At 39.3% G+C, this 12314-nt stretch overlaps 1 gene segment (V, D, J or C); it reads left to right on the top strand.

Annotated features, from left to right (window-relative positions):
- Nucleotides 1-222: 222 nt before the first annotated feature.
- On the top strand, nt 223-724 carry LOC125024138. The segment is given in 2 exon segments: nt 223-288; nt 414-724. Coding segments are annotated over 2 exon segments (360 nt in total).
- The last annotated feature ends 11590 nt before the right edge of the window (nt 725-12314 follow it).

Below are 12314 nucleotides of genomic sequence, written 5' to 3'. Positions count from 1 at the left end.
CAGGTGACAAAATGAACGCAGTAAAATGGACTTTAAACGGTTGAATGATCCTCAGGAGGAGATGAACTGTCATCTCACACCACCTCTGCTTTCTCTGTTTCATTACAACAGATGTGTGTTTGCCTCCGTCAAATGTGTTTTGCATGATTTCTCTGCATCACTGCTCCTCAGAGTTTAAGTTCTTGTGTCACAGAGACTCTGAACTGTTTTCATGCACTCACACTGAAAACTGCATCAGGATGATGTTTCCAATAACTCTGATTGTCATGTTGGGTTTTCTAACTCAGGGTGAGAGACGTCGATGATATGTTTTTAAAACTTGTCTGAGTTCCTTTTAATCCTTTGCTCTAAACTCCAGTTCTTTTAAGTGATATCAAACTTTTCTTCTTAACGTTGTTTATTTCTCATTTCAGACTCGTTTGCCAACAATTTTCTGACTCAGGCTGATAAATACAAGTCTGTCAGTGTTGGAGGGACTGTGACCATCAGCGCCACAGGGAGTTCAAATATAGGGAGCACTCTAGCCTGGTACCTTCAGAAACCTGGACAGCCTCCTAAACTTCTTATATACTACTCGTCAACTCTCTACTCAGGAACTCCGTCTCGATTCAGAGGCAGTAGATCTGGTTCTCAGTACACTTTAACCATCAGTGGATTTCAGCCTGAAGATGCTGGAGATTATTACTGTCTTGGTAACCATGGTGGTGGAGTGTTCACACAGTGAAATAGAGTCATACAAAAAACCTCCTCCAGTCTGACTGAAGGCTGCAGGTGCAGAGAGTTGGTGAAGAGACAGTGATGAGGAGAACTGGTCCAGTAAACACAACAGTAGAGTCATCAAGCAGAAACACAGTGAATCAAAATAAAAATGAAATAAACTCACTGACACTTCTAAAACACATAGGTTTAACTTAATGCATCAATATATGATAACTATGAAGTGTTAATGCTACATGAGTAAAAAGTAAAGATTGAGACATAAACCAACCACAGTGACACTCATCTTCAGCAGCATTTGTAATGTAAATATTTTCTTGTGTTCCATTCAGATCGTAGATTGTTTAAATCCAAAGAGTATTTCTCCTGATGTTGTGTCCCTGGGTTTCCTTCAGTGTGTTGAGAGCAGAGAAATGATTTCCATAGAGAGGAGGCTTTGCATGGTCAGCTGATCCTCCAGTCAACTGAGAAGGTTTATAGTCCTGTGAGTTCAACACTGCAGGACTCAGATCTGTCAGTCAACACAGCAGAAACCACAACCACCATGACTCTCATCACCATCCTCAAACTGGACGCTGGCCCGCTGCTGCTTCACAGGTTCATTCTCTCAGCAACATTTCACTCATCATGTGCTGCCTTTTCTCTCATTTATTTCTGCTGAGAAATCAATCATTTGTTTTTGTCTGCAGGATGCAGTGGTCAGGTGACTGTGACTCAGCCTCCAGTAAAGACATCTACTCCAGGATCCACTGTCACTGTGACCTGTAAGACCAGCCAGGATGTTGACTGGGGCTGTGGTGGTCAGTGTCTTCACTGGTATCAGCAGAAATCTGGACAACCTCCAATGCTCCTGATATATTCTGTCAGCACACTTGAATCAGGAACACCAGATCGATTTAGTGGCAGTGGAGAAGACTCTGACTTCTCTTTGACGATCAGTGGAGTTCAGACTGAAGATGCAGCAGTTTACTACTGTCAGAGTGTTCATGATATAAATGATGCCTATGTGTTCACACAGTGATTTGTGGTGTTCAAAAACCTCCTCAGTCAGACTGCTGAGACTTCTGAGCTGTTACTGCAGGAACCGACTGCAGCTGCTGTAGAGGAAGAGACTCTGACACAAGACATGTACACAGAGCTGACAGTAACCCTCACCCAAGTCCATCAGTTTTTCTACTTCATTTTATATCACAACTAGATGGATAAAACAGCTGAAGATCATTCGATTATTTATGGTGTTTCGTAGTAACATAGAAATACTGAGGCTACACCATCAATTGGTGTTGTATCCAAGGTTTATGTCCATTATTGTTTGTTACCTTGTTACAAGTAAACTGTTCTTTTATGTCCACATTTTATCCCGTGTACGGTCTTCACTTTTAGGAGCCTCTGGTATTCCTGGTCACATTGACCCGGGACATATTTAGGGTGTTAAAAAACAAATTCTAACATAAAATTTTACTTCTTCATAACCACTTACATTTTTTGTCTTTTATTCTATTTTCAAACAATTGAAATAACATACATGTTTAATGATGCAATCGTCTTCTACTAGAACTCAGTTAAACAATGGTAAGCTGACTACTCCTTTTGTCATAAGCAAGCATTGTAGTCAAGTATTGACTCTGGCTTACGGTCCACCCTACTACTTACTGCTCAATCCCTGTGTAGAGTGCTCATGAGCACCACATTTTTTCCTTTTTTTGGTGGGTAAGATACCAGGCAGTGTAGGCTGTGATCATGGAAGTTGGAGGATGGCTGCCTTTTCTTCACAGTTTGAACCCAGGTGGAGCTCAGTCCTATTTTTCTGGACTGTTCCAACATTGTCAGCTTTCTCTGAGAAGCTCCTGCCCAGGCTGTCTGATGTAAAAAAGATTGTAATCAGGTATGTTAGTGGCCACTGAGGCCTTGTGACTTTTCTTGCACCTCTCGTGTCCCCTGGTTTCTTTCTGCAGCCTCTCCTTCCAGGCTTCCCTGTTAAATTTGCATGTTCCATGCATATGATGAGATACGCATCACAGGCAGCCCTGATTTTGATGCCAGGGACTCTTGCTGGTTTGATGGGGCATTTTACTGCCTGAATGGGCAAAGCGGTCTCTAAACCCAACAAGCCGTTCGTCACAGTTTCAATGGGCCCAGGTCTATAAAGAGAGGGGGGAAGCCGGTCACCCACTGGGGTCCCACACAGTGTGGATTGACTGCCTAACGTGTCCCCGCCCCGTCTAAAAGGTCTTGATTCTCTGGTTGTCAAATCTGAATACATGGAAGCTCTTCAGAGAAATTGTCGGCTCTAAAAAATTGCTCTATGGATGTGTGTGTGTGTGTCTTTGTGTGGGGTCAAATGGACCCGAAGGACCATTTGAAGGTGTTTAATGTGTGCTGTTTTATAGTAACATTGTGTGCTATTTTTTTTGTTTGTTTGTTTCTTTATACATGTTTATCACAGAAAATAAGCTAAGGCCTTTGAGTTTCAGGTAGAAAAAATGTATACTTGTACCATTTTTCTTCCTGTAAAACTCTGAAACGGGTCATTTTGACATGAATACCAAATAAGGGTTAAGTATTTGCTTGATATTTTATTCTATTCTATCTGTTTTGTCAGTTCAGTCTATTATTATTTTTCATATATCTAAGTGATTTTATTTGTTGCACTTTATTGTTGTCCTTGCACTAGAAATTATTGTTGCAGTTTTTGAAACCAAAAGTAATGAAACCAAAATTTTATAATGTTTGTGTATTTTAACTGTTTCACAGTTGTTTTGTTTGTGCAGCTGTGGTTGTGGAGCTGCAACGAAATAAACTCATTACCCTGAAAACTGTATAATTTCAGCATGTAACACTTTATATGTGTGAAGACATGCAGACTGACAATAGGACAATCTGAGCTGCAATGACCTTTATAGTAGGTGTGTGCGATGATCAACAATCAGTATTTACTGGCAGATATACAGCAAAATCTAGTTGTGTTTAGGCGCCCATGGAGGCTTGGGACGGCTCTGTCGCACAATTATTTATTATATGCAGCGAGGTGAGTCAAGCCATGTTTTAAGGTGGAGCAAGTGAATGTGGAGTAGGTACAGATGTCTCCAATTTCAGTAGGTTTATGAGTTTCCAGTCTGAGGTGATATGATAGAGAAGAGTTTTGAACAATATCTGTTTTTCTGACGGGGGCTAAACAGGCCTCCATGTGTGTCTTCTCTTGTGGTTTTGTTTGCTTTATTTACTATTTCGGTTGGATTTTTGAGTGAGTTAAGAGAGGGGAAGAGCTGTGCTGTGCAAGATTTTGTGGAACAAGGCAAAGGTTTTGTATTTGATCATTTCTTCCACTGGCCTGGACAGTTTCTACTTGTTGAAAACAATACGTGGTGAAATGTGTTGGTATTTTATTATTTCTTGAGTCATGCAGATTAAACTGAGATAGTAAAACAGTCATGCAGCAGCTACACACAGATTATTGTTTTCTCTGTCAAGTTGTAGATTAAACTGTGGAGAGATTCAGATTTGTTCAGATTTCAACAAACCTGACATTAATCATTGAGATTCAGAGGAGTTTAATGGATAGATTTTCTTACATTTAGTGACATGCTGGCTGATGGTTGATTCTCTTTCTGGTCTTTACTCTAACTAAATATCACTTAGTGGCTCTGAGCTTACATCATGTCATCAGTTCAGTGTTCATATACTATAGTTGATCCAGTTTACCAGCAGAGGATGCTGAGCACTTGTTAATGAAGACACAGTCTGGAGAATGACTATAATCGTGAAAATAAATTGTTTGTCCATGATGAAAACTTTTAAATAAAGTTAAATGATGTAAATGAAGTGTCTGAATGTGATGGTTGATTGATCCTCAGGAGGAGATGAACTGTCACCTCACACCACCTCTGCTTTCTCTATTTCATTACAACTGATGTGTGGTTTTGCCTCCGTCAAATGTGTTTGCATGATTTATCTGCATCATGCTCCTCAGGAGTTTAGTTCTTGTGTCACAGTGACTCTGAACTGTTCTCATACACTCACAATGAAAAGAATTGCATCAGGATGATGTTTCCAATAAAATTCTGATTGTCATGTTGGGTTTTCTGACTCAGGGTGTGAGACGTTGATGATATGTTTTTAAAACTATCTGAGTTGATTTTATTCCTTTGCTCTAAACTTTTGTTATTTTTAATTGGTTTCTAATCTTTTCTTCTTAACGTTATTTATTTCTCATTTCAGAGTCGTTTGCTCAAACAATTTTCTGACTCAGGCTGATAAATCCATGTCTGTCACTGTTGGAGGACTTGTGACCTCAGTGCCAAGGGTAGTTCAATATTGGGAGTGATCTAGCCTTTGTTGTACATTCAGAAACCTGGACTGCCTACTAAACTTTCTTATAAGTTCAACTCAAGTCTGCTACTCAGGAATCTCTGTCTCAGTTTTTCAGAGGCAAGTAGATCTGGTTCTCAGTACACTTGTAACCTTCAGTGGTGTGTCTCAGGCTGGAAAGTTGCTGAGATCTATTACTGTCTTGGTCTACATTACTGGTGGAGTGTCACACAGTGAAATAGAGTCGTATAAAAAACCTCCTGCTAGGTCTGACTGAAGGCTGCAGGTGCAGTGATTGGTGAAGAGACAGTGATGAGGTGAACTGGTTGCAGTGAACACAACACTAGAGTCATCAAGCCAGAAACACATTAGAATCAAAAAATAAAAATGAAATAAAGTCACTGACACTTTTAAAACACATTGTACGATTAAAATTTAGTGGATGAAATATCTTAATATAAACCTTTGAGTTAATATCAAAATTAGAGACTATGCTTTATTTCCCTCCAATATATTGATATTTATTATGTGTTAATCTACATGAGTAAATAGTTAAGGATTGAGACATAAACTAAACTGGCTTAGTGACATATCTTAGCAGCATTGGTAATGTAAAAATAATTTTCTTGTGTTCCATTCAGATCATAGATGGTTTATATCATAGAGTATTTCTCTCTGTTGTTGTGTCCCTGGTTGCCTTCATTGTAGTTGAGAGCTGAGAAATGATTTCCATAGAGAGGTGGCTTTGCTATGGTCAGCTGATCCTCCTAGTCAAACTGAGAAGGTTTTTAGTCCTGTGAGTTCAACACGTGCAGGACTCAGATCTGTCAGTCAAACAGCAGAAAACCACAACCACCATGCTCTCATTCACCATCCTCATTCTGGACGCTGGCCTGCTGCTGCTTCACGGCTTCATTCTTCTCAGCAACATTTCACTCATCATGTGCTGCCTTTTCTTCTCATTTATTTTCTGCTGAGAAATCATCATTTTGTTTTTGTCTGACAGGATGCGCAGTGGTCAGGTGACTTGTGACTCAGCCTCAGTAAAGACATTTACTCCAGGATCCACTCTCACTATGACAGTAAGACCAGCCAAAGATGTTTTCTATTCTTGTGGTAGTGGTGAGTCGTTTTCCTTGGTATCAGCAGAATTCTGGGACGAAATACTCAAAGCTCCTGATTATATGTTTCTGCACACTGGAATCTGGAACACCAGCTCGGTTTAGTGACAAGGGGGGAAGCAACTCTGACTTCTTCTTTGTACCATCAGTGGAGTTCAGGTTGAAGATGCAGCAGTTTAATACTGTCAGGGTGCTCATGATAAATCAGTGTTCGTGTGTTCACTCAGTGATTTGTATCGTAATAAAATTCCTCAGCCTCAGTCAGACTGCTGAGACTCTGAGCTGCTACAGCAGGAACCGACTGCAGCTGCTGAAGAGGAAGAGACTCTGACACAGACCACTGAACACAGAGCTGACAGTAACCTCACCCAGCACTAAACACACATAAAACTCACATACAAACACTATTTATACCCAATATAATTTATTTTGCTTCCATGTCTAAAAAAGAAAAGCAAAATAAAATCTGAAACTTGTGTAATGATGTAAAATTTCCAATCTTCTAAATATGAAGCCATCAACCAGGTAGTTTATCTTCCTAAAGTCTCCAAATCATCAAACACAGACCTGCATAATATGATGATTTAACTTTTATTATCAGACATTAAACATTTGTTGCCACCATTATAATTTCATTTTGAGGAATGAAACACTTTTTTTGCTCTTTGTCTTGTCTCACATTCAACACATAATCTTCTTTGGTGTGAGTTTTCACCATGATCTATTTCTGTCCTCAGACTCTGCTAATGGAGAACATATGAGATTCTTTTAGACTTCAGCACTACTTTTTCATTTACGGCTGTGAATTCTCTTCCTCTCCTTCTACCTCTACCAGTAGACCTTTTAGTCTCAGCACTACTGCTTCAAAAGTCACATCTATTACATAAGTGTGTGTGTAAATAATTTGAAATAAAGTCCAAAAGATGAAGATTTTATTAATGTCTGTTGATTCTTCATGTGCATGAAATTTTTATCAGCATCTTTACGATAATTGTTAAAGATGCAGAATCGTGGAGAAATGATAGGACGGTCGCGTGTTGAGCATATATCTGACGAGAGAGATGTGCAGCTTGATGAAAGTATCTGAAGCATCATTTTTAACAGACAGGAAGTGTTGCTGAATTCTACTCTGAGCAGCGGTCTTGGCTCCACGGGTTGTGAGTGACAGGGCTCTGTCCATTGCTGTCTGGCCTCACAGCTCAATGAGCCACGCCTTCCTCACTGGTCTGCAGTGAGGCTCTGGGAGCTGCTCCAGCTGTAGTAGGCCGCCGTCCCCCCAGGACCTCCACGCTGCGGGACACACCGAAGTCTGCTGCTGCCCCCCACCTTCCAGCCCAGACTCCTGGTCGAGGGGAGCCCCCGCTGGCCAGACACACCAGTGTGGCACTTGCTCTGCTGCAGCTCCTCTTGGGGGGGGAGGACGCTCCGGGTGGGACGCACCACACCCACTGGAGGAGAGACACAAATTAACATAAGGAGTCAGGATGAAGGGCTGCGAATAATGGAGATTGAATTTCTAGTATTTTATCAATGAACCACAAGAAACTTGTGCTGATGTTGGACTCATAAATCTCTCGATCAGACCATCAGCCTCATGATTCAAGTGGAATGTCACTAAAACATCAATTAATATTAATCTTTGATGACGTCTTCATATCTGTTTCACCAATGTGTGACAGTGTATAACTCATCTCTGGATGATTTTCCATCTTTAATATGACAGAGCTCAAAACATTCATCGTGAAGCAGTTAAATCTTTCGACATCTGATCTCTTTCAATTCCTTTAACAACTACATGTTGAAATGAATGAAGCGTGAACTCCAAGATGATCATGATTTTCTGATGAAATGATATTTATAACTAACTGAAATCCACAATCACACTTTAATCTAAAAACTGTTTCTATGTTGAAAATGTATAAAAGAAAATAACATTAAACTACTGATGTTACGTTTTGAGTCTTACAACTTGACATCGATCACATATTAATTTAAAACATTTTTAAACAGAATAATTCAAATTCATCGTGAAATAGAATATTAGAAAAATAATGATTCATTTTGATCATTTCAGTTACTATATACTGAGTTAATATTGATCTCTTTCAAGTTTCTTGTCGCAGTTAAAACGTTGGATCAGTTTTGTTAAATAATGAAAAATATCAACAACAAAAAATCAATGAACTCCATCACATTTTCACTAAAAATGATGAAGATTGTTACAAAAGTAAAAAGCTACAAAGAAAAAGGTACTTACAGTCAACGGTGAGTTTGGTTCCTCCACCAAAAGTGTACCACAGTGATACAAACTCATTAAGAGGCCGTACAAAAACCTTCTGCTCTGAGAACAAACATCTGTCCTCTGAAAAAACTCTGATTCTTCTGATAACACAGCAAAAAATACACTTTTGTGAATGTGTTATGATGTGTAATCACATGGGTGTTGAAATCATTTTGAAAAAGTCATTGTATCATTTAAATGTAGCTTTACTTTTCTACAACTGAAAGAGAAACCTCAGTCTCCTTTTAGAAATGTTATTGATTCCTAATTTTAAATCAGCTGACACATGATTAAATGTACATGATACTTTTATCACAATGATTTACAATAAATCATGAATTATGACTAAAACTTTATATATGATCTTCACTCTGATGAATTGAATGTTAGAAAGTAGAAATACAAACCACAGTGAACACAAACTCATCCTTAAATCCTTAGTTGTGTTTGTAATGTAAATATTTTCTTGTGTTCCATTCAGATCATAGATGGTTTAAATCCAAAGAGTATTTCTCCTGATGTTGTGTCCCTGGTTGCCTTCAGTGTGTTGAGAGCAGAGAAATCATTTTCATAGAGAGGAGGCTTTGCATGGTCAGCTGATCCTCCAGTCAACTGAGAAGGTTTATAGTCCTGTGAGTTCAACACTGCAGGAATCAGATCTGTCAGTCAACACAGCAGAAACCACAACCACCATGACTCTCATCACCATCCTCATCTGGACACTGGCCTGCTGCTGCTTCACAGGTTCATTCTCTCAGCAACATTTCACTCATCATGTGCTGCCTTTTCTCTCAGTTATTTCTGCTGAGAAATCAATCATTTGTTTTTGTCTGCAGGATGCAGTGGTCAGGTGACTGTGACTCAGCCTCCAGTAAAGACATCTACTCCAGGATCCACTGTCACTATGACCTGTAAGACCAGCCAAGATGTTAACACGTATTGTAGTGGTAGTGGTAGGTGTCTGTCCTGGTATCAGCACAAATCTGGACAACCTCCAAAGCTCCTGATACATTCTACCAGCACACGTGCATCAGGAACACCAGCTCGGTTTAGTGGCAGTGTAAGCAACTCTGACTTCTCTTTGACCATCAGTGGAGTTCAGGCTGAAGATGCAGCAGTTTACTACTGTCAGAGTGCTCATTATATAAACAGTGCTGATGTGTTCACACAGTGATTTGCCATCGTACAAAAACCTCCCTCAGTCAGACTGCAGAGACTCTGAGCTGTTACAGCAGGAACCGACTGCAGCAGCTGAAGAGGAAGAGACTCTGACACAGACCACTGAACACAGAGCTGACAGTAACCTCACCAAGCACTAAACACACATTTACAAACACATATAAACACTATTTATACCCAAAATAATTTATTTTGTTTCCATGCCAAAAAAAATCTGAAACTTCTATAATGATGTAAAATTTTCAATCTTCTAAATATGAAGCCATCAACCAGGTAGTTTATCTTGTTAAAGTCTCCACATGGGGATCAAACACAGACCTGCATCATATGATGATTTAACTTTTATCATAAGACATTGAACATTTGTTGCCACCATTATAATTTTATTCTGAGTAATGGAAACACTTTTTTTCTCTGTGCTCGTGTCTCTGTCTCACATTCAACACATAATCTTCTTTTCTGTCAGTTTCCATGATCTATTTCTGTCCTCAGACTCTGCTAATGGAGACATTTGAATTCTTTTAGACCTCAGCACTACTTTTAATACGGCTGAGAACTTCTCTTCCTCTCCACTACCTCTACAGTAGACCTCTTAGATCCTCAGCACAACTGCTACAAAAGTCACATTTATTATATTAAGTGTGTCTGTAAATAATATTGAAATAAATGACAAAGATGATGATTTTATTAAATGTCAGTTTATTCTTTCATGTGCATGAAATTTTATCAGCATTTTTACGATAATTGTTAAAGAGCAGAATTGTGGAGAAATGAAAGGACGCTCGCGTGTTGAGCAAATATCAGAAGAGAGAAGATGTGCAGCTTGATGAAAGTATCAGAAGCATCGTTTCCAGACAGGAAGTGTTGCTGAAGCTCTACTCTGAGCAGCGGTCAGGCTCCAGGGTTTGAGTGACAGGGCTCTGTCCATTCAGACTGGCCTCACAGCTCACTGAGCCCGCCTTCCTCCACTGGTCTGCAGTGAGGCTCAGGGAGCTGCTCCAGCTGTAGTGGCCGTCCCCCCCCAGGACCTCCACGCTGCGGGACACCCCCGAGGACCTGCTGCTGCCCCCCACCTTCCAGTCAAGACTCCAGGTCGAGGGGAAGCCCCCGCTGGCCAAACACACCAGTGTGGCACTGCTCTGCTGCAGCTCCTCTCTGGAGGGGGGGAGGACGCTCAGGGTGGGACGCACCACACCCACTGGAGGAGAGACACAAATACAAAGGAGTCAGGATGAAGGCTGCTAATAAAGGAAGATGACATTTCTAGTATTTTATCAATGAACCACAAGAACTTGTGCTGCTGTTGGACTCATAAATCTCTCAGTATCAGACCATCAGCCTCATGATTCAAGTGGAAATGACACTAAAACATCAATTAATATTAATCATTGATGACGTCTTTATATCTGTTTCACAATGTGTGACAGTGAATAACTCATCTCTGGGATGATTTTCCATCTTTAAACTGACAGAGCTCAAACATTCATGTGAACACAGTTAAAACTTTGACATCTGTCTCTTTCACTTCCTTTAAACTACATGTGAAATGAATAAAGCGTGAACACCAAGCTGATCTGCATTTACTGATGAAATGATATTTATCACTAACTGAAATCCACATCGCACGTTGATCTAAAAACTGTTTCTATGTTAAAAATGAATAAAAGAAAATAACATTAAACTTCTGATGATACGTTTTTAGTCTTACAACTTGATATCGATCACATGTTAATTTAAAACATTTTAAACAGAATAATTCAAATTCATCGTGAAATAAAATATTAGAAAACTAATGATTCATTTTTATCATTTCAGTTACTATATACTGAGTTAATATTGATCTCTGTCAAGTTTCTTGTCACAGTTAAAACGTTGGATCAGTTTTGTTAAATAATGAAAAATATCAACAACAAAAAATCAATGAACTCGATCACATTTTCTCTGAATATAAGAAAAATTGTTAAAAAGCAAAAATCTACAAAGAAAAAGGTACTTACAGTCAACGGTGAGTTTGGTTCCTCCACCAAAAGTCCACCACAGTGATACAAACTCATTAAGAGGCCGTACAAAAACCTCCTGCTCTGAGAACAAACATCTGTCCTCTGAAAAAACTCTGATTCTTCTGATAACACAGCAAAAAATACACTTTTGTGAATGTGTTATGATGTGTAATCACATGGATGTTGAAATCATTTTGAAAAAGTCATTGTATTATTTAAATGTAGCTTTACTTTCTAGAACTGAAAGAGAAACCTCAGTCTCCTTTTAGAAATGTCATTGATTCCTAATTTTAAATCATCTGACACATGATTAAATGTACATGATACTTTTATCACAATGATTTAGAATAAATGATGAATTATGACTTAAACTCTATATATGATCTTCACTCTGATGAATTGAATGTTAGAAAGTAGAAATACAAACCACAGTGAACACACACTCATCCTTAAATCCTTAGTTGTGTTTGTAATGTAAATATTTTCTCGTGTTCCATTCAGATCATAGATGGTTTAAATCCAAACAGTATTTCTCCTGATGTTGTGTCCCTGGTTGCCTTCAGTGTGTTGAGAGCAGAGAAATGATTTCCATAGAGAGGAGGCTTTGCATGGTCAGCTGATCCTCCAGTCAACTGAGAAGGTTTATAGTCCTGTGAGTTCAACACTGCAGGACTCAGATCTGTCAGTCAACACAGCAGAAACCACAAC

This window comes from Mugil cephalus, chromosome 17 (assembly GCF_022458985.1).
Source record: "Mugil cephalus isolate CIBA_MC_2020 chromosome 17, CIBA_Mcephalus_1.1, whole genome shotgun sequence".
NCBI lineage: Eukaryota > Metazoa > Chordata > Actinopteri > Mugiliformes > Mugilidae > Mugil > Mugil cephalus.
This window is presented reverse-complemented; position numbering and strand designations above follow the sequence as displayed.